Source organism: Lissotriton helveticus, chromosome 11, assembly GCF_964261635.1.
Source record: "Lissotriton helveticus chromosome 11, aLisHel1.1, whole genome shotgun sequence".
Lineage (NCBI taxonomy): Eukaryota > Metazoa > Chordata > Amphibia > Caudata > Salamandridae > Lissotriton > Lissotriton helveticus.
In genome coordinates, this window is record NC_136072.1 from 17,750,393 (window position 1) to 17,774,526 (window position 24,134).

At 49.8% G+C, this 24,134-nt stretch overlaps 1 protein-coding gene across 1 annotated transcript in view; it reads right to left on the bottom strand.

Moving 5' to 3' along the window:
• Positions 1 to 15,469, bottom strand: part of CCDC50 (coiled-coil domain containing 50) — a 72,296-nt gene extending 56,827 nt beyond the window's left edge. Inside the window, exon 1 of the mRNA XM_078666435.1 lies at positions 15,326 to 15,469. Within this exon, the coding sequence (XP_078522561.1) occupies positions 15,326 to 15,371 (46 nt within the window). The 5' untranslated portion in view covers positions 15,372 to 15,469. The remainder of the gene's footprint in view (positions 1 to 15,325) is intronic.
• Between the last annotated feature and the right edge of the window lie 8,665 nt (positions 15,470 to 24,134).

The following is a 24,134-nucleotide window of genomic DNA, read 5'->3' on the forward strand; positions in this document are numbered from 1 at the left end:
GTGTAACAAGAAGGGCATTTCAAGGTGGTGCAAACAGTGGCTCTGGGAACTCGCATCCCCAAACTGTGAGTCTGGGGTCTTGTGCCCCCAAACCGTGGCTTATGACTGACTCTGGGCACTCGTGCCCCCAAACAGTGAGTCCGGGATCTCGTGCCCCCAAACAACGAGTCCAGGATCTCGTGCCCCCAAACAGCAAGTCCGGGCACCCGCAAACAGTGACTCTGGGCACAAGCAAAAACGGTTTAGAAAAGTGGTAATAAAAGGTTGGCATTTAAACACCACAGGAACTGGGCTTCAGCATTAGGCTGCAACCGTGTAAACAGCAGAAGACAATTCCAGGCAACAATTCCACATTGCAAAGCGCGGCTTCAGAAGCCACAAATCTTGCAGTCGGGGCCATGAAATGAAGCAACAATAGGACTTTGGTATTTTGGGCGTAGATCAGGAAAGGGCATAGTGACTGGCACAGGGTCGGTGACTGAATTACACTAGGGCAGCCCACCCGACACTAGCATTGTGGGTCACAGCAGTTCAACAAACACACCAGGGGACATACTGCCAAGGTTAAACCTGGACTAAAGTATTGTTGCACCGAATGACAACGAAAGGTCCACTTTTTACATCGGTCACTGCAGAAATGCTCTGCGCTAAGTAACTATCCAACACTCAACCTTATATTGATAGGACATTCCCTGAACCGTAACCAAATAAAAAGGGGGGGGGGGGCAAGAAGTCACAATACATCATAGTGCTTACGCACACGTCGCCACAAAAGACATCAACAGGTCAATAAAGCCGGACCTTTCTAGCAGCCTTCCCCAGAAGCCGGTTAGTGGGTGATCCGAACAGCGCCTTCGGCCCCCAACAGGGACTGGATGCGGTCAGACAAGTTCAGCTTCTCTGCGCTTGAAATGTAAGTGTCAGAAAAAAACAATACATTTGCACAAACCACTGCAACCACAAAAAAAAAAAATGAACGACAAGATGTGATGATTTCAGAACGCATGATCTTGAATGACACAGTGACTGCTGATGCAGCGGAAGCGTTGAGGGTTTTTTTGTTCGCTCACTTATCCACACCAACCACTATACAATAAACGGAAACGTAGCTAATGACGGGCCCAGAAGTCATTATCACTCAGTTACCAATATCAAAGGTCCTCTGATGAATCTTTGGTAGAGCTAAAAGGGACTAAATAATGAAAGACGGAATGCCATTTCTCCAAGAGGACCTACGGTGAAGATATGCGCTAAACATTAGTCATTATAAACATGTCCGAATAACTCAGTAGCTCTGTAGTAAAGCCAAAAGATATTATTTTCTATTAGTTGTCTTGTTATTTCATAATACGAATGATCAAATACAAATAAGATAGTCATTATTTGGTTCATGAAAATACACATTAGATTCACAAAAATCATAACAGTTTATTTATGAAGACATCAGAACCTCAGGTATAGAGGAGTGAGAGAGAGAAAAACCTCAGCAAAACGCAGTTCACTTATGGAAATGAGATACCAATGCACAGCGTGCAATTAGTACAAAAAGCTAACCCCACGGTCGTTGGGGTATAGCAAGAGCAGCATCACCAGCCGATGATCTGAAAAGTCGGCTGTAATGCCAGAAACCGGTCCTCGGAAGCTTGAATCCGGTCCAGGGAAGGCATGGCTTGGCAGTTCGGGCTGGACTGTTCCCATGAGGCACAGGGTCAGACTGATTTGCATATGGCCATGTCTGAACTGGGGTGGCAGAGTGGGCTAAAGAACGGTGATGGATTAAACCCAGATCTGTTGACTGGGTGTGAGTGTTTGATTGGTTCAGATGCTCCGTCCATCACCACCCCCTTTTGTACCGAGATACCAATGCACAGCGTGCAATTAGAATGAAAAGCTAACCCCGCGGACGTTGGGGTATAGCAAGAGCAGCATCACCAGCCGATGATGTGAAAAGTCTCTTGGAAAGTCTTAGCCTTAGCTGGTTTAGCCAGCCAGAGAATCAGAAGTTAACACAGCATTCAGCACACCATGAACGCAGGGCAGGTCACCAATCTTGAGAAGGAGCCGAGAAACACTTTCCCACAGGAATCTTTATAGTACGCTACTTCCTTTCTTCCGTTAATATGTTGCATTCTCTCTCTTCAGCCAGCTTCTCTATCGATTATTCACGATGGCGTGACAGTCTTTTGACAGTGACTTTACTACTATTTTCTACACACTCTTTGTTTAAATATTGTAAAACCTCCAAGACAGGAAGAGTAAAGAACCTGGCTACAAATGTATTTAAACATTGAAATAGTTGCATTCATGTCATCTACAACCCTCGCCTAGACAGGAAAGAACTCTAAAAGTTTTTTTAGAAACAGGCTAAATTTCTATACTCTAAGGAAGCATCTGTAACATCTGAAGGACATGAGCACGGAAAAGCACATCCTCTAACAATTCTAAGGCCTATATTATTTTAGCAAAACAGAGAATAATTTCTAAAAACCTACACTATACTTTCACAAAAAATAAAGCTTTTCTTTTGTCGTTTATTTTTCTGCCGTTAGAAAGATTGAATAACATTCAGTTAGAATTATTCTCATTATTTTGGATTATGAAAATCAAACTTTTGTGCCTTGTGCACATTTCATGTGTGGTACATTCTCATAATCCTCCTGGACATCAGTGCCGCCTTCGACACTGTCAATCACAGCATGCCGCTAATACGGCTGGCGAACATCGGGGTCTCGGGTAAGGCCAGGTCCTGGCTAGAATCTTTCCTTTCCGACCGCTCCTTCCAAGTGTTCGAGGGCAACACTACATCCCTGAGTAAACCACTCATCTGCGGCATCCCCCAGGGCTCGTCCCCGAGCCCGACGCTGTTTAATGTGTACATGGAACCACTAGCTGAGGTGGTCCGCCCGTTTGGAGTAAAAATCATCACTACGCGGACGACACCCAGCTAGTGGTGTCCCTCAACCAACTGGAGTCCAACCCCGACAATCTTACAACCTGCCTGGAAAAGGTCTCCAGCTGGATAATCATGTCACATCTCAAATTGAACAGTGAAAAAACTGAGCTAATGCTCTTAGGTAATCCTTCCCCCATAGCGCTTAGGCTTCTCTGGCCCTCCTCACTGGGCTCAGCCCCTGAGACCAAAGATAAAATTAAAAGCCTGGGCATCTGGCTCGATAAAGCCCTCAATTTCAATGGTCAAGCAACCAAGTTGTCAGCAACTGGTTTCGGCTTGCTCAGGCCTTTACGCAAGATCCTCCCTGTACTGCCCTTTGAAGCCAGGAAGAGAATGATCCAGGGACGTATTCTCTCTAGACTGGACTTTGGTAATACCCTTTATTTGGGCGCCCCCCAGTCCACCCTGAATATGCTACAGATTGTACAGAACTGTGCAGCCCGCACACTGCCCCAAATTCCTCGTCGTACTTCGGCTAAGGAAGGCGTGAGGAGTCTACACTGGCTGCCAGTCAGGCGGAGAATTGAATTTAAGTCCTTATGTACCACCCATCGAGCCTTTTGGAGAACAGGCCCGCCTATCAATTATCCCCTGGTCACCCTGTATCTCCCTTCGAGACAGCTCAGATCATCGACCTCCTTCCTAGTGACGGTTCCTAAGATTAAAAGGGCGAGGTGTGGAGGCTGAGCCTGCTCATACAATGCCTCCAGGCTCTGGAACTCCCTCCCACTCCGCCTTCGCGCAGAACCTAACTTGCTATTCTTCCGTAAACATCTAAAAACCCTGCTTTTCTCACACCCCGACTAGTCCATCAGTTCACCTCTCCCGCTCACCTCACAATTCTGTCAGCGCTACGACGCCTCAGGGTAGCTATCGTGCTATACAAAATCCTCTTTCCATATGTTAGAAATTCCGCGCATATTATTATACGCATGCATTTGGGTGAATTACATTGAGCAGACTTTATTTACAAAAACCATGCTCCATCACTGCTTAAACGAACCTTGTCAAAACCAAACGTATAGGCTTTTAAATAAAGAGGAACTTTCTTTAACTCCAATAAGAGTGAACACATGCCTCGTGGACAAAGCCGGGAGTCTGCCCTGGGCTAACAGAACAGGTAGTGTCTAGAGGAAAAGGGTTCCCAATGGCAATGGATTACTGGCGAACCTTAAACCAGGTGTGGCCGCTCACTCTACACATCAACAGCATAAATTATTTGGATTTTTTGCACTTTATTTTAAAGAAAAAACACAAAACAGCAAATCCAGTGATAGTGACCATAACGCAGCATATACTTTTCTCTGTATCTAGCAACATTTTAAAAATAAAGGATTCTTGTAGTTGTTTAGAAGGATTCGAATGCAGCTAGATATTAAATTATTAAAGCACCGAAAGCATTGAAAATGTTAAATATTGCTGAACACTGTGCAAAAAAAAAAAAAAGGACCGTTTTTCACATATCTCGAGTGTCGTTTATACAAACATCAAAAGTATTGGACTCTTCAAAACAAAAAAATACATTTTTAAAAACAGCTAGAGCTTTCTCTTCCCCGAAGGAATTTTGTGAGGAACAGTGTGGGCTCATCACATTTTAAAAGTCCTACTTGGCCATTAGGCTGTTTCGGTGAATGAACCCCACAGGAGTTCTTAATAACCATTTATTCTCAGTTTATTCCTTATTGGAGGTCTCACTGATATAATTGTAAAAATAGCTCTCAGATTCAAGTGCCTCACCCGCGGAGTCTTGATGCGTTTCAACCTTCAGTAACACATTCACAGGATCCAGAGGTCTTCATCAGGACTAAAAAAATACGATACCCACTCAGACCATTTTAATATGGACATAGTTGTGTCTGGAGATATAGGGTTATCCTTTATCAGTTCAGATAATGGATGAGAGTCCTTTGAGCTTTAGTTTTCCAACATCGGGCGAAGATGCTGTGCGCCTGATGGAGTCCAATGGGACTGGATTACACACACTTTCTGCCTGAACCGCCCTGCTTCGAAAGTGTAGTATGCGGAGCCAGATCTGGTTACAGAGGCAGTATTAACCTATGGCCATTGAAGAACCATTTCCCTCAATAAAGTATTGATTGCCCCAACCTTCAATGTTCCTTAGAGGGCAAACTTGCCTATTTACACCGAACATATGTAGCATGGGCTGGACAGTACATAGAAAGATACACACACACACCAGGTACAGAAAAGGAACCAACAGTGCTTCCCTTACACACAAAGCACAGGGACAGCAAGAGCAACAGAAGCTACACACACACGTATGTAAACGCTGTAGCAGTGCACGCTTCGCTCATGCACAGGCCCTATGGAAGACATGCTCAAGGTATAGTGCAGTCATCAGCAGAGCATGCATCTCAAACACAAAGTCCAGACATAGTGTAAGCAACAGTAGCACAACACGGACACCAATGTTGAGCAGTGCAAGCTTCTCTTGCACAAAAGGTGACGTGCATAATATTCACCAAGAACAGCAAAGGCAGCAGTCGTGCAAGCTTCCCTCACACAGCTGGAACAACAGATGCTCAAGCGGCACTAGTATACACATATAGCACTAGCACAAGCATTTCAAACAGGGCTATGGATTACAGGAGTGTAAAAGACACACCGGTGTACCACAGCAGCAGCAGAGCAAGCTTCGTACACACAGAACAGGCACAGCTAGGTAGAAGCGGCTCAATACACAAGCTAATTTAAAATACTGATCACATTTACACAGGTGCACGGGTTCTCTGTGCGCCTCAGTCCTGGGCACCAGCACACGAAGACATGCCGGAACACTTGAATCGGGTGCCATTGGCATGGACTGGCAGACACAAAGTTAAAAGTCTGATTCTCTACACTCCTTCATATTAGCCAGCCAATGAGGAGGCTCAGCACCACGACAGGTTGCGGGACGGCGTGTGCCTTATGGTACCCACTGGCCCCTGTTCCAACTGATGGATTTAGGCCCAGATCTCTGTACTGGGGTGAATGTATGACATTGTTCTGCATTCTGTCCATCAATTGTTGTTTTTGTAACTGAGGGAGCAGCATCATTGTTGTGACAGAAGAGCAGGGAGAGTGGTAGAGGTGACATCACCACGAGATGTGAGGGCATCCTACCATTGATAAGGGCAGTGCCCCATTTCAGCATCTGTGCATTTGTATAAAACAAACTACTAGACCATGGCAAGGACACAATGTACTGCAACCAAGCATTGAAGGGACACAGTAGGAAGACCGGTCATGGATGACGTGTCTTCTAACGCTCCATCACCACGGACGACAGCGATGACATCACAGACCCTTCCGCTCACTCCTCCTTTGGAGCAGCAGGAGGTGTTATTTTGTTCTGAAGTCTGCCCCCTGGATATTTAGTTCTCTGCAGGGTGTTCGGTGAGCGAGCCTGTACCACTTGCAGGGTGGGTGCAAGAGCTACTCACCCTCTGTTGTGCCCAAGGCTCTCGCCTGGAGTTCCCTTCATGCTACTTGTGGAGGACACCATTAGGTCATGAGCAGAGAATGACATTCAATTCTAATGAAGCACAGGTGCCTGGTGCTCATAGCCAAGATCACTCTTCCAAGCGCTAGACTTCAACAATGAGGAACAGACGATAGTATGCAAACTCACCTGTTTAACTTGTAATTTGGAAATTAACAAGAGGATAACGAAGAGTGTGGATGGGTGTCAAGAATAAGAGCGTGAGAGAAGCGAGTGCGAGCGAAAGTAACAGGGATGACAGAAGTCTGAGGGTAGAAGCAAAAGCAATGTGAATCTCTTTGTAAATGATCTGAGCCTCCATGAGCTAACTGGGATTTAAGTTTGTTGTAGAGGGGTCATGGTGGGAGGCACTTCTCACCGTGGATTTTCCCCATCAGACACCTCGACCTGAGCTTCTGACTCCATGGGTTGCTTTCCGCTGATCAGTTTGTGCTGCAAGGATCAGTGAATTCATCAAATAAAACAGTAGGTACCAGGTAAAAACTAAAAGGTTCCATATCTGCCAGCAGACGGAAGACCTCCTCAAAAGGCGATAGCCTTATTGTTTTTCACGTACTTCCAAATGCCATGCAGAAATCTTTCGCCATTCAGCTAGTACCAGGCTGGGGTCAGCCCTGATCACTCAATCACAGCATCCTTCATACTTTATTCTGTCCCTGTCAGTCAGCTCTTGCATAAACTCTTTACCTGCTAGTGGTAATCTGCATTGCAGACCCATCGTTTTCTCTGAATCATTGAACAATGCACGACAAACGCCCATTTAAATCTAGATTTCCAGTGATTACATCAGCCCTAAAATATACTTGGGAACTAAATCCTTGGGGATAAGGGGACGAAAGACTACTTTGTAAACAGCACCCACTGCTTTAGGTGGGCTTTCCATAGCGGTATACAACAACTTTTTTACCATTCTTAACATAAATGCCCCACAGTTTCTGATCACATTTACTTGGCAGTAATAAAAGTTTGTCCTTTTACAAGGAATACACACTGCCTTGACATTTATATTGTTGTGTGTGATGTTGCGCTTCCTGAGCTTGTTGTACTGCCCAACTAACCCTCCACCGTGGGCTTGGACTGCTCTTTCGCTATGCCTTGGAGGTTAAGACCAAGACTGGCAGAAATGAGGAGATATTTGGAATTTCTATGGGTTCCTGGCCCTCTGTGAACAGGGACCATGCTTGTTACATGGACTACTTAACTATCTTTCAATGACATGAGCTGAAAGGATTGGCCTGACCTCATGAGCAACCAGTGAGTTACCTGGACCTTAGACCTTAAAGAACCCTATACAGCAAGAATGAGGTCCGCGTCATTACACACTTGAACCAAGACCTCGAAGAACGCAGTACACCATGCATGAGGTCCATGTCATTATTTACTGGCCCTTAGACCTCGAAGAAACATCTACACCAAGCAAGAGGTCCATGTCATTATTTACTCGACAGTAGACCTCGAACGCTGTACACCAAGCAGGAGGTCCATGTCATTATTTACTCGACAGTAGACCTCGAACGCTGTACACCAAGCACGAGACCCATGTAATTATTTACTGGACCTTAGACCTCAAAGAACGCTGTACACCAAGCACGAGGTCCATGTCATTATTTACTGGACCTTCGACCTCGAAGAACGCTGTACACCAAGCAGGAGCTCCATGTCATTATTTACTGGACCTTCGACCTCGAAGAACGCTGTACACCAAGCAGGAGCTCCATGTCATTATTTACTGGACCTTCGACCTCGAAGAACGCTGTACACCAAGCAGGAGCTCCATGTCATTATTTACTGGACCTTCGACCTCGAAGAACGCTGTACACCAAGCAGGAGGTCCATGTCATTATTTACTCGACAGTAGACCTCGAAGAACGCTGTACACCAAGCAGGAGGTCCATGTCATTATTTACTGGACCTTCGACCTCGAAGAACGCTGTACACCAAGCAGGAGCTCCATGTCATTATTTACTGGACCTTCGACCTCGAAGAACGCTGTACACCAAGCAGGAGGTCCATGTCATTATTTACTCGACAGTAGACCTCGAAGAACGCTGTACACCAAGCAGGAGGTCCATGTCATTATTTACTGGACCGTCGACCTCGAAGAACGCTGTACACCAAGCAGGAGCTCCATGTCATTATTTACTGGACCTTCGACCTCGAAGAACGCTGTACACCAAGCAGGAGGTCCATGTCATTATTTACTCGACAGTAGACCTCGAAGAACGCTGTACACCAAGCAGGAGCTCCATGTCATTATTTACTGGACCTTCGACCTCGAAGAACGCTGTACACCAAGCAGGAGCTCCATGTCATTATTTACTGGATCTTAGACCTCGAAGAACGCTGTACACCAAGCAGGAGGTCCATGTCATTATTTACTCGACAGTAGACCTCGAAGAACGCTGTACACCAAGCAGGAGGTCCATGTCATTATTTACTGGACCTTCCTCGAAGAACGCTGTACACCAAGCAGGAGCTCCATGTCATTATTTACTGGACCTTCGACCTCGAAGAACGCTGTACACCAAGCAGGAGCTCCATGTCATTATTTACTGGATCTTAGACCTCGAAGAACGCTGTACACCAAGCAGGAGGTCCATGTCATTATTTACTGGACCTTCGACCTCGAAGAACGCTGTACACCAAGCAGGAGCTCCATGTCATTATTTACTGGACCTTCGACCTCGAAGAACGCTGTACACCAAGCAGGAGGTCCATGTCATTATTTACTGGACCTTCGACCTCGAAGAACGCTGTACACCAAGCAGGAGCTCCATGTCATTATTTACTGGACCTTCGACCTCGAAGAACGCTGTACACCAAGCAGGAGCTCCATGTCATTATTTACTGGATCTTAGACCTCGAAGAACGCTGTACACCAAGCAGGAGGTCCATGTCATTATTTACTGGACCTTCGACCTCGAAGAACGCTGTACACCAAGCAGGAGGTCCATGTCATTATTTACTCGACAGTAGACCTCGAAGAACGCTGTACACCAAGCAGGAGGTCCATGTCATTATTTACTGGACCTTCGACCTCGAAGAACGCTGTACACCAAGCAGGAGCTCCATGTCATTATTTACTGGACCTTCGACCTCGAAGAACGCTGTACACCAAGCAGGAGCTCCATGTCATTATTTACTGGACCTTCGACCTCGAAGAACGCTGTACACCAAGCAGGAGGTCCATGTCATTATTTACTCGACAGTAGACCTCGAAGAACGCTGTACACCAAGCAGGAGGTCCATGTCATTATTTACTGGATCTTAGACCTCGAAGAACGCTGTGCACCAAGCATGAGGTCCATGTCACTATTTACTCGACAGTAGACCTCGAAAAACGCTGTACACCAAACAGGAGGTCCATGTCATTATTTACTGGACCTTAGATCACGAAGAAACGCTGTACACCAAGCAGGAGCTCCATGTCATTATTTACTGGATCTTAGACCTCAAAGAACGCTGTGCACCAAGCATGAGGTCCATGTCACTATTTACTCGACAGTAGACCTCGAAAAACGCTGTACACCAAACAGGAGGTCCATGTCATTATTTACTGGACCTTAGATCACGAAGAAACGCTGTACACCAAGCAGGAGGTCCATGTCATTATTTACTCGACAGTAGACCTCGAAGAACGCTGTACACCAAGCAGGAGGTCCATGTCATTATTTACTGGACCTTCGACCTCGAAGAACGCTGTACACCAAGCAGGAGCTCCATGTCATTATTTACTGGACCTTCGACCTCGAAGAACGCTGTACACCAAGCAGGAGGTCCATGTCATTATTTACTCGACAGTAGACCTCGAAGAACGCTGTACACCAAGCAGGAGCTCCATGTCATTATTTACTCGACAGTAGACCTCGAAGAACCCTCTACACGAAGCAGGAGGCCCATGTCATTATTTACTGGACCTCAGACCTCAAAGAACCCTCTACACCAAGAATGAGGTCTAGGGCATCCTTTACTACACCGTAGACCTCGAAGAACACTGTACACCAAGCAGGAGGTCCACGTCAAAATAGAGAGGCTCTGCTCATACAGCAGCACCCTCTCACATAAAACCACGCACCCTGCCTTCAGGATTATTAAGGCCTGCTATAGGGGTGACTTATAGGTTTGAAGTGTAGTGACTATTAGATATAGTAAACCTATATCTAATGCAAGTGTTACTAGCACCATCTTACACAGGCTGCAGTAGCAGACCTAGAGTTACATTTTGTAGGTCCTCTCATGGGTGGCATAATACATCCTTCAGCCTATGGGGGGGCTCTGGGGTACCGGTGCCCTGGGTACATGGTGTACCATATACTAGGGATTGATAATGGTACCCCAGTATCCAATCTGGAGTGTACCAAAGTACATGACTGTCAATTTAAGGGAGAAAGCAGATTGGCTGTGATCCTGCTTATCAGGACCCCAGCCTGACTAGTCAAAAACGGTGAGACATCAAGCAAAATGTGGGGGTAACCACACGAAGCAGATCCCACTTTCCTACACCCTTCCCCCCATATACAGCATACCAATACAATGACTTCATACAAACACTGCCAAAGCAACAACGTTGTCACCAAACAAAGTAATATACAGAAACACTCTGTTAAATGTAGCATAAGCACACACCACCAGTTCTTGTGCAAAACACTATGTCATACTCGCTCGTTGGAACTGTGAGGGGCAGATAGAGAACACCTTGCTCCGGCTATACAATGGACAACAGACCACCCAATACAATGTCTACAACAGATTGAAGCACTCCACTTATCATAGCTCAAAATAGCATAATATTTGCAAAGTTCTCAGAACAAAAATCATCCAAAGGCTCTTGAAGATTTTCTTCTTTAATTCTTTTCCAATTCCAATCCCATACCAACGCGTTTCGCCGAGGTTATTGAGAACCTATCGGCTTAGCCTTTGGATGATTGTTGTTCTGAGAACTTTGCAAATATTATGCTATTTTGAGCTATGATAAGTGGAGTGCTTCAATCTGTTGTAGACATTGTATTGTGCCTAATCTTTTGATTACGCAGGGAGGAGTGGGGTGTTTCCCTCCCCTCTTGTAAGCACCCGCATTTATAACAAAATTAAGAATAAGGGATACCATAGTGCACTACCTCGTGAGCGCATCTAAACTCCTTTAGCATCCAAGGTTGAAACAGACCACCCAATGATGGGGAAGCACGAGTCCTTCAGCACACATCATACCCACACCTACAGTATTCTACCAACATAAAAAGCACTTTACCCTCACACTAAACTACTCAACCACTTCTAAACCAAAGCATAAACATTCGATCAACTGAGTTATTCTAATATCTACTAATTTCACACAATTATACACCAAACGTGACACAATCAACTGATACTCTTCCCTATTCCACTGCTAAGGGCGCCAGCCAGAGAATGTGCTACAACATCATAGATATGTCATTAAAACTAAACAATTGTGACCAACATAACTAACAAACCAAAGTCAGGACAGCCCACTCTATAGCAAGGCGCTAGTGCACCCTGTACTACTAACCCAAACCTAATACAAAGAGTCCAAGTCCACACTTGGAATTGCCACAGTGATTTTACAGTAATAAATCACTGGTACATCAGCCCAAGTCAGTGAAATATATGGCATTAAAAACAAAAATAGTGAAAAAAAATGCACTGAACTCAAAACAATGGACAATCTAACCCCCTCCGAACCATGGAATGGATATTATTAACCAAAACATAATTTGATCGTCTTCAAAATCAATGATAAAAATGAACAGGGCAACCCCATTAAATACGATGCAACATTAGTCAACCCTTAAGATGTTCCCCTTCCTCGACCCGCAGCGGAGCAGCAAACAATGGTTTACCTGACCTTCTTAAGTACAGTGCCCACCCTCTTGAGACAAAAAGTCCACAAATATCCCTTCACGATTTTACCTGAAGGCAATCTTTCAATTTTTCACTATGGTTTTCCACTCCCAAATAAACTTTATGCGTGCTTGTGTTTTTAACCATGTACATCTTGCAGGTATTTCAGCCCCACTTGGAGATCTTTTTTAAAATCATATACATAGAGAAACGACCAGTTTAAAAGTAAGGATAATAATTAGGTTAGCAAGGAAGATTAGAAATTAGGAAACTAAGTGAGCAACTATTACAATGCTCGCAACAATCACATAGGAGGATTTAGAGGCGGTCTTATTATGCAAAAGAGCTGACAAAGATAGTTTAGACACAAATTCTAGTCTGCGTCCCATAGTAAGGATCACACTTTGAACAAATGCCACACAAGTCCCCAGACTGAAATAACCCTCAGACAAAAGCAGGAACAACCTTTAACCATGAGGGTGCTCCCTCTGTTACCAGGTCTGAAATAAAAATATAACTTATCTGCACAAACAACTGAGTTTTTTTATATGCCTTTGAAAAGCATCCAGAAATAAGAAGGGGCGAGGAAAAAAAGAGAAAGAACAACATGAACAGAGATGCTTTGTTGTGGGACACATCTCTCATGTCAAGCTTCAACACAGCTATTAACTTGGCTTTTGCATGGTGCCACAAACTGGGCGAGCACACATCAAACGTACAGAGGAAGATAAAAAGACCGAGAGAAACCCAAACAGAGACCACAACACACAGGGGTTCTGCAAAAACAAAAAAACAAGAAAAGCAAAACTTACGAGTAAGACTAAAATTTGGCAACCATTATGTACATTTTGATTTAAAACAAAACAGTACAACAGCGAGTAACAACGAGGGTTGTTACCACACAGGTTACAATTGTATTTTTTGGTAAATATTCCGTTTATTTTTATGGGTTTAACCATATCTGAAGAAAGTACATACAAACAGCACGTGACTGGACCTTTAACACTCTTATGAATGTTACAGTTTTAAACCCAGGTGATCTTGCGATGCCTGGGCATATTCTAATTGTTGAGGTGGGTCCTGCCTGTGTGCAACACACAGTTTGCTGTAGACGTTTGGGCACAATCTGCTAACTAACTACAGCCTGCAGGAGCCAGAGTCCTGCCACCCTGGGGTATGTGCCTTGTAGCAACGGAGTTTGGGCATTAGAGATGGCCATAATGGTTGCTTTGAGACAGCCATGCTGTGGCTCCTTCCATCCTGAAGTTCAACCAGACGGCTATCACCTCTGGCTCTCAGTTTGTAAGTCAGTACAGAACCTCATATCTACAGTGCCTTATTTTCAGCTGGAATTTGATTATGTGGAAGTTTTTGCTTTAAACCGATGTTCCCGTAGAAAAGATTTGTGTATGCCCTAAATCTTGCATATCCTAAATCATGCAGCTGTCCTTTTCTACGCTACTCGCATGGTAGAGACGGTTCTGTGTAGGGCACTCGGATATCATTTTGGGTCTGGCTGGCACTATATTAAACTGCATAAATAAAGTTGTGAAAAGTTTAGAGACACAGGAGCAGGCCTCTGAACAATGGGACTGTACCAGGAAATCTGAGGCATTAGGAGGCCCTACATGGTGTCTTCAGCCTTCCTGGCCCCCAGAGCCCCATCAGATGCAGTGGGTCTGGGAGGGGAGGAGGACAGGTGCAAGGGTGGACCATGGAAGGTCCATTCTTCTCTTTATTGCAAAAGGTCCGATAGGAGGAAAGGCCAAGGCGTCAGTAGACTTCCTTGGCTGACAGGTGCAATGAAGCCAGGGTGGAGAGGAGGCTAGGGTAGACCATGGCATCCCTCTTCTCTTACACCGAGAGACCCAGGTAGATGCAGCAGTGAAGGGGGAGGGTGTGGTGGTCGACAAGGGGTGCGCAGCTTGCTTGACTGCAACAGCCATCAGGTGTGGTGGGGTGAGGTTGGAAGGAGAGGGTGCACAAGTAGAGGGAATGGTGGAGGAGGAAAGGGTGGTCAGTTGGACATGGGGCTGTAGCTGGCACAGAAGTAGAGGTGATGGTGGAGGACTGGTTGGTTGGACATGGGCTGTCAACTTGCTTGACCCCAGGAGTCACCAGGTGTGGCAGGGTGAGGCTGGGTGGAGGGTGCACAAGTAGAGGAGGGAAGGGTGATTGGTTGGACATGGGGTGTGCAGCTTACTTGACCCCTGGAGTCATCAGGAGTGGTGGAGTGAGGCTGGGAGGAGGGTGCACAAGTAGAGGGATGGTGGAGGAGAGAAGGGTGGTGACACCAGATGTGGCAGGGTGAGGTGGAGGGTGCACAGGTAGAGGTGGAGGAGGAGGAGGGTAGGGTGGTGCCATCAGGTGTGGTGGAGTGAGGCTGGGAGGAGAGGGTGCACAAGCAGAGGTGATGGTGGAGGAGGGAAGGGTGATGCCATCAGGTGTGGTGGAGTGAGGCTGGGAGGAGAGGGTGCACAAGCAGAGGTGATGGTGGAGGAGGGAAGGGTGATGCCATCAGGTGTGGTGGAGTGAGGCTGGGAGGAGAGGGTGCACAAGCAGAGGTGATGGTGGAGGAGTGGTTGGTTGAACATGGGGTGTGCACCTTTTGACCCCTGGAGCCACCAGGGTTGGTGGAGTGAGGCTGGGTGGAGGGTGCACAAGTAGAGGTGGAGGAGGGAAGGGTGGTCGGTTGCACACGGGGTCTGTGGTTGGCCTGACACCGGCAGGCGCTGCTGTAGGATGGAAGGCGCCAAGAGGACAGTGTAGACAAGGGCGCCTCTTACCCTGCGTGGCTGCAAGAAGTCATCGGGGGGGGGCTCTTCCATTACCTGCCCCCAGCAGGTTAAGGGTGAGTGAAGAGGTCTGGGGCATGTTGAGGAGGGTCCAAGGCTAGTTATAGGGGGTGCACCACAGACATTAAAGACCCCTCCCCTCTAGGCTGGGGGGGAAGGGGGCAGAGTGAGGCTGCAGTACAAAGCGTGGGGTACATGGCTCACGGGGGGTCTCACCTTCCCGGACCCCCGGCAGCCGCTGCTGGTCGATGCTCGGCTCCATCTCGTCCGTCTGTCTGTCCCTCGAACCCTCGGCTCGGCGCACACAGGGCAGGACAGACGCCCTCCCCGCCCCAGCACTCCCCAGCCCTCCCCCTGCGGTTAATCAATTACTACTAAAGAAAACAGACGAGGGACCCGCCCCCCGGGGAGGCAGCGGTGGGCGTGTCAAGAGCGGCCGCCATCTTGGAATGTGCAATGATACAGCGCCATCGAGGGGCGGGGGGCTCCTACCGGACACAAACAGCAACAATGTGAAATATATACCACTTACCGTGCCACAAATGTAATAACCATGGAATAATACCCTTTATTATTAATTAAAAATAAATTCAATCTGAATTTCAAGATAATAATTCGTACTCTATTTTATGAAATAGACGTGAACACAGACCCGGTTCGGGATTTTTCTCATTTTATTCCGTGTTTCTCTCCGTTCCTCGCCGTCGGACAGCCCCCGCCCCGCCTCCCGTCCATGGTGACAGCGGCGCCTCCTCGTCCTTCTTTTGTGTCCACGGCCCGCATTGACCACAATGTAACCAGACCGGAAACCGCGAGCGAAAGTGGGGCGCTGTAGTGATGTTTACATCATATTTCATTAGATAGTTAGGTGGCTCCTTTAATGTTTCTTTAGAACTATTCCATGTCAATTTTAGAATGTATTTATGTCATAGAGAATGTATTCAGAGTGCAAGCCATTACAGGGTTCTCCTTCAAGCTGGCAGCACCTTTTTTATATGTACTACTTGAGTTGTGAATAAAAGAAGAATTATCCTAATCTGCTTCCTAGTGATTCACTACAAATTTGGCGACGAGGGAAACAACTGAATTAATGAAGATTTGTGTGTTCCTGCTTCATTGGTGACTTCAAGCGCATTTCCACAATTTCAACAAAAAAAAAAAAAAAACTTCGTTTTTAAAAAAAAAAGAAATTTCTTCGTGTTTTTCCAGAGATGTCCTCTACATTGCAGTAAGATCTTTCCTTGTATTTAAAAGAAAAGAAAGAAGGAAGCGATTCTGTTTATGTTTCTAACAGCGCCAACAGCGCCGAGAATCTTTCCGTTTGATCAACCGCTGTAACAGAGACGACTTCAGGGAATTCCTGCCACAGTCTCAAGAGGACATTGACCTTCACCAACTAAGGCACTTCATTTAAGGTGCTGCCTACAATTAAATTGTCTTTTATTTGAACAAAGACATATACATATATATATTTTTACTTATATTATTACCTTACCTCATTCAGTATGCCTGACTCTAACAGTGCTACTACATCTAGTGATAATCCTGTACATGGTTTAAACTTAAATGCTCCAAGGGAGTTTTTAATTGTTCCAGGTGATCCTCCTGTTGCTTGGTTAGATTGGAAGGAATATTTTTTGAACTATGTTGCAAACCTGGAAGATGTAAGTGGATCTTTCACTCCTGAAAGAAAAAAAAGGATTTTATTGTTAGGTCTTGGTCCAGAAGGATTAAGAATCTACAATCAATTGGATAAAACTGATAGATCTAGTGGTGACGTTGACGTTTTCAATTCAGCATTATTAGATATTGATGATTATTTTTCTCCGTGCGTTTGCATTGCTGTCACCAGACATTCCTTTTTCCAACGTAAACAAGAAAAATCCGAATCAGTAGAGGACTACGTTTCAGCACTTAGAAAATTAGCTATTAAGTGCAAATTTGCTCAACTCCACGATGACTTTATTCGTGATCAAATTGTCATGTATACCAAAACTAAAACCATTCAAAACAAGTTATGGGTTGAAGGTGATGGAACTTTGAAGGAAATTATTGCTATGGTCAAAAAAGCAGAACTTTCAGAACGTTGTGTGTTGGACAGGCCACGTGTAAGGTTTGCTCCCTCCCCGCACGACCAGGCCCGAGCCCCGCTCCTCAGGCGTTACACGCAACAACAACCCGTTTCCCGTCTCCTATAGGGCCCCTGCCCCTGAACATCTCCACATCGTGGGCCCGATTCCCTACCGGCCCTCTCGCCCGGCCTGGGCGCCATCTTGGACACGGCACCACGAGGCCGCGTGGCCTCCGATCAACCCTAACCCTGGGCCTGGCCAGGCCCCGACATCCCGGCACCACCATCCACCCAGGAGGTGAGCGGACTACTTGGCAGGTCAATGGGAGAAAGAGGTGTCGATGGCTCTCCCCCGCCAGGTGCCGATCGCCCCCAGCTCCCCCAGGCGCTGGCTCCACCCCCCTGCTGGGTGTCTGGACTCCCTCATCCCGGACCTCCCGACCTCCCAGTGCGAGGGTCCGGACATCAAAGGGCGCCAGGCCTATAACTGGCGCAGCTCCAGAGCAGGAAGGCAGTTGTATCCTGGAGTCGAGAGACGCAGTGAAGAACTCATCCTTGATGGACTACTGGCGCTGCCGTAGCCCTGCCTTGCGAACTACCGACCTGCCTGCTGGCGCTGCCGCGGCTCTCTGCACCCATCTTCATCGGGACCTGCTGGCTCCGCCGCGGACCGTCACTACCTTCAACCATCCCGGGACCTGCTGGCTCCGCCGCGGCCCGATCATCTAGAACGCCGAGCTCGAGGATTGTGAGCTAATTCATCTACAACCACATCCCCCAGAGTGGTAACGAGACTGTCCCGCTACCCCCTTACCCAACCAAGAGACTAGAATAGAGGGGACCCCGGAGTCCAGACCTCCTTGTACCACCTCACCGTACTTAAAGAATTGCTTATAAAGTAACGTTGAACCTTATCCTTGTGTGGTGTACGTCAGTGGGGGGGAAGTTATTGGTCTGTACGATTGCTGGAGACGGATCTCCCCGGAGACCTCTCCCCTTATCCTCGGCCGACCCTCCCGGTCCGTCTAACATTGGTGGCCAGCGACGGGATCCGAATCAACGCGTAATCGTACAGAGAGTAGCTCACCCCACGACAAAACCACAATGTCAACCAAAGAAAGCGGATCCACCGAAAAATTCCAGATTGAGAAATTGGAAGAATACAGCCATCGTGAGTTGAAACAATTCTGCATTGAACTAGGTATCGCTACCACCGGTCTGAATACTAAAGACGATTTCAAGCACGCCATTGAGTCATGGGCAGAAACCGGGGCCGTCAGACCCCCGGACCAAAATCTCGCAACAGCAGAGAAAGACACCACGGCTCCCGAGGAGCGAAGAACGGGTCTCTCGCAAGATGAGATCCAAGAACGAGAAAGAAACCGACTACATGAGCTAGAGATGGCCCGGCTCAAAATGGATGGCGAACTCAAATTAGCCGAACAAAAACTAAATCTGGAACATCTGCGGCTCCGAGAAGAACGGGAAGAGAAACAGAGACAAAGAGAGCTTGAGGAGAAGAGACTGGCGTACGAACACGAACGCAAACTAGCTGAGATAGACTTACGCAAGCAGAACAAAGAATTAGGAGTGCCCGAGCAACCGCGCCCCCCGGGGGTGACAGAAAGGAAGGTACACATCCCCAAGGATGTCGTTCGAGAATATTTCCGAGAGGACGACATACAGCAATGGTTCAAGGCCTACGAGATCGCTATGACCTCCCACCGGATCGATCGAAGCGACTGGGGAGCCGGTCTATGGGGGAGGTTCGTCAATGAGGGCCGCGATGCCCTGCTACAGCTCCCAGACCATCTGATGACCTCCTATGACCACATGAAAGCTACCCTCCTCACCCGCTATGGGCTCACACCCGAAATGTACCGCCAGAGGTTCCGAAACTGCACTCGGATCCCGGGCACAACTTGGGTGGAATACGTGAACTATTTCAGCCGGGCCTTCGAGGGGTGGATCAAGGGAAGCAACGTAACGACTTACGAGCAACTCTTCAATCTCATGGTATGGGAGCATCTATCGAACAACTGCTTCGTCGAGCTCAGGCAGCACCTCCTCGACAGTAAATTAACTGATCCACGACAGCTTGCCGCCGAGGCTGACCGGTGGGAAATTACCCGAGTGGGCCGAACTGGGCCCCATGAACAGAACCGGAACAACCACGGTCAGCACCGTCCCCGAGGAGGAGGAGGGGGCCAGGGACGAGGGAGAGACAACGCCCCGGCCGCTCCCGCTACCAGCACCCCACCCCCGGCCAACCGGGGCAACACCCCGGCGCGGCCGGGATACAGAGCCAATGTCACGTGTCACCGATGCCAGCGAGTCGGCCACTACGCCAACGACCCGAATTGTCCACAGAGCCAGACTCCGAGACCCCGCCAGATGGCTGCCGCCGCCCTGGGGGAAGAACAAACCTACGAAGAACATGAGGAATGTGAGCAAGAACGCCAGGAATGGGAACCAGCCGCCATGGTGCTAGCGTGCCTAGGGGGAAGAGACATGGTCCCGCGGGTCCCCCTACCCGCCAACACCCGGAAGTACAGTCAATGGGTGAACATTAATGGACGCCGGGCCGAAGCCCTACGTGACACCGGGGCCAGTGTAACGGCCGTCCGATGTCACCTGGTGACCCCAGAACAGATTCTGCCGAACGTCCTCTGCCCGGTCCGTTCAGCCGACAATTCGGAGAGTCTATGTCGGATGGCTTGCGTCCCCTTCGAGTGGGGAGGAGTCTCCGGCATGTTGGAAGTGACGGTCCGAGATGATGCCCCCGTAGACTGTCTCCTGGGAAATGATCTTGAGAGTTCCCCGTGGGCCGCCGTAGAGAGGAGAGAGCACCTAGGGATGTTGGGCATCCCGGATTGGGCGTGCGTAACCACCCGGTCCATGGCTGCCCGTGCCATCCCCCGACCCGAAGAACCTGAATGGCCGGCACCTCCTCCCCCGGTCGCTCCAGACACCGACCGTGCCGTCACCCCAGAACCAACTCCCGAGGGGCTCGTTCAGCCTCAGGACCTTCCCGGCCTGGATCAGTGGCATCAGGAGGGGGGGCCCACCCAAGAACAGTTTCGCCACGAGCAGAAGACCTGTCCCTCCCTCGAGGGACTCCGCCAACAAGCCCTCGCCCAGAGTGCAGGGGATACCTCCGGAACCCATTGGGTCTATTGGGACAATGACCTGTTGTACAGCGAACAGAGAATCGCAGAGTTAGGGGCCAGTCGAGTACTAGTGGTGCCCCTCCGCTTTAGAGACTTCTTGCTAAACCTGGCCCACGATGTCCCCCTGGCTGGCCACCTGGGTCAGGATAAAACCTACAGTCGCCTGGTGACCCACTTTTTCTGGCCCAAGATGAGGAACGACGTACTCCAACACTGCCGATCTTGCCCCACGTGCCAGGCCAGCGGGAAGAGCGGCCGCAAGCTTAAAGCACCTCTGCAACCTTTTCCAGTGGTCACCACCCCGTTCGAGAGGGTGGGGATAGACATTGTGGGACCCCTGGACCCCCGTACAGCACAAGGACATCGGTTCATCCTAGTACTGGTGGACCACGCCACCCGCTACCCCGAGGCTGTTCCCCTGCGAACTGTGACAGCCCCGGTAGTCGGCCGGGCCTTGATGGGGATCTTCTCCCGGGTGGGCTTCCCCCGAGAAGTCGTCAGCGACCGGGGCACAAACTTTATTTCAAAATACATGAAGTCCCTCTGGCAACAGTGTGGGGTCACCTACCGATTCACGACCCCCTATCACCCTCAAGGGAACGGACTGGTTGAGCGGTTCAACCGCACGCTCAAAGGGATGATTGGGGGGTTGGAAGAGCCCCTCCGTCGCCAGTGGGATGTGCTACTACCGTGCCTTCTCTTTGCCTACCGAGAAGTCCCCCAGAAGTCCCTCGGCTTCAGCCCGTTCGAACTCTTGTATGGGCACCCGGTGCGGGGGCCGCTCAGCCTAGTCAAAGAGGGCTGGGAAATGCCCCCTCTAAAGAACCCTCCAGATGTTTTCAAGTACCTCCTAACCCTCCGCAACCAGACCAGACGGTTCAGAGAGATGGCAAAAGCAAACCTGGAGGCCAGTCAGGAGGACATGAAAAGGTGGTACGATCAGAATGCATCCTCCATCGAATTTGAACCCGGCCAACAAGTGTGGGTAATGTCTCCCACCGAACCATGCGCCCTGCAAGACAAATGGACGGGGCCCTTCAAAGTAATCGAGCGCAAGAGCCCTGTCACCTATCTCATCGATATGGAATCTTCACGAAACCCTCTCCGGGTCCTCCACGCTAATAGACTTAAACCCCACTTTGTACGCTCAGAGCTCAGCCTCTTGATGGCAACCGACAATGGAACCGAGGAGGACTCCGAACCCCTCCCTGACCTCCTACGGTCTCGGGAGAAGGACGGCTCCGTGGACGGGGTCCGACTCTCGGAGGCCCTCACCCTGGAACAGCGCCAAGGCTGCCGAGACCTCCTGCTGCAGTTCGCCACCCTGTTCTCCCTCACCCCAGGGGTCACCCCCTGGTGCTTACACGACGTGGACACTGGAGACAGTCCCCCTGTCCGCCATCGGGCCTACCGCGTACCAGATCGGGTACGGGCCTGCATCCAAGAGGAGGTGGCCAAGATGCTCACGCTCGGGGTCATCGAGCCCTCAGACAGCCCCTGGGCCAGCCCAGTGGTACTGGTCCCCAAAGCGGCCGCCCCCGGCGCCACGCCGGAGCTTCGGTTCTGCGTCGACTACCGGGGCTTAAATGCGGTCACCAGAACAGACGCACACCCCATCCCCCGAGCAGATGAACTAATCGACCGCATGGGAGCTGCCCGCTACCTCAGCATCTTCGACCTGACAGCAGGCTACTGGCAGATCGGTCTCACACCCCGGGCCCAAGAACGATCTGCATTCTCCACTCCTGATGGCCACTATCACTTCAAGGTCATGCCATTCGGCATGAAGAATGCCCCAGCAACATTTCAGCGGCTAGTGAACCAGGTCCTGGCAGGACTCGAAGAATTCAGCGCCGCCTACCTGGACGATATCGCTGTGTACAGCCGCCACTGGTCCGACCACCTCCACCACCTCCGAGAGGTGCTACAGGCCCTCCAACGAGCTGGCCTCACGATCAAGGCCAGCAAATGCCAAATTGGCCAGGGGTCCGTGACCTATCTCGGGCACCAGGTGGGAAGCGGTCTGGTGGCCCCTTTGCAACTCAAGATCGCTGCCATCCAGTCGTGGCAGCCCCCCATCACCCAGACCGAGGTTCGCGCCTTCTTGGGACTCACAGGCTACTACCGGCGGTTCGTGAGGGACTATGGCAGCATTGTAGGGCCCCTCACGGAACTCACATCCAAAAACCAACCCAAGAAGGTCAACTGGACCCCAGACTGTCAAGCGGCCTTCGAGAAGCTGAAGGCCGCCATGTGCTCCGCCCCGGTGCTCCAGGCCCCCGACTACAGTCGGGAATTTATTGTCCAAACAGATGCCTCCGACCATGGCGTTGGGGCAGTCCTTTCCCAGCTGAACCCCGAAGGACTTGACCAGCCAGTGGCTTTCATCAGCAGACGGCTCCTGGCCCGAGAACAACGCTGGAGCACCATCGAGAGGGAGGCCTTCGCCGTGGTGTGGGCCCTCAAAAAGCTCCGGCCTTATCTCTTCGGCACCCACTTCAGGGTCCAGACCGATCATCGACCCCTGCAATGGCTAATGCAGATGCGGGGGGAAAACCTGAAACTACTACGTTGGTCCATCTCCCTGCAGGGGATGGACTTCACTGTGGAACATCGACCCGGGCAAGACCACGCCAACGCAGATGGCCTGTCACGCTTTTTCCGCCTCGACGAGGAGAGTCCCCAAGAGGATGGGTGACTCTCCCCGCCTTCAGCTGGGGGGGACGCATGTTGGACAGGCCACGTGTAAGGTTTGCTCCCTCCCCGCACGACCAGGCCCGAGCCCCGCTCCTCAGGCGTTACACGCAACAACAACCCGTTTCCCGTCTCCTATAGGGCCCCTGCCCCTGAACATCTCCACATGGTGGGCCCGATTCCCTACCGGCCCTCTCGCCCGGCCTGGGCGCCATCTTGGACACGGCACCACGAGGCCGCGTGGCCTCCGATCAACCCTAACCCTGGGCCTGGCCAGGCCCCGACATCCCGGCACCACCATCCACCCAGGAGGTGAGCGGACTACTTGGCAGGTCAATGGGAGAAAGAGGTGTCGATGGCTCTCCCCCGCCAGGTGCCGATCGCCCCCAGCTCCCCCAGGCGCTGGCTCCACCCCCCTGCTGGGTGTCTGGACTCCCTCATCCCGGACCTCCCGACCTCCCAGTGCGAGGGTCCGGACATCAAAGGGCGCCAGGCCTATAACTGGCGCAGCTCCAGAGCAGGAAGGCAGTTGTATCCTGGAGTCGAGAGACGCAGTGAAGAACTCATCCTTGACGGACTACTGGCGCTGCCGTAGCCCTGCCTTGCGAACTACCGACCTGCCTGCTGGCGCTGCCGCGGCTCTCTGCACCCATCTTCATCGGGACCTGCTGGCTCCGCCGCGGACCGTCACTACCTTCAACCATCCCGGGACCTGCTGGCTCCGCCGCGGCCCGATCATCTAGAACGCCGAGCTCGAGGATTGTGAGCTAATTCATCTACAACCACATCCCCCAGAGTGGTAACGAGACTGTCCCGCTACCCCCTTACCCAACCAAGAGACTAGAATAGAGGGGACCCCGGAGTCCAGACCTCCTTGTACCACCTCACCGTACTTAAAGAATTGCTTATAAAGTAACGTTGAACCTTATCCTTGTGTGGTGTACGTCAGTGGGGGGGAAGTTATTGGTCTGTACGATTGCTGGAGACGGATCTCCCCGGAGACCTCTCCCCTTATCCTCGGCCGACCCTCCCGGTCCGTCTAACATTGTGCAAAAGCTTCTCTTTCCAGTGAGAAAAAAGAACCTGATAT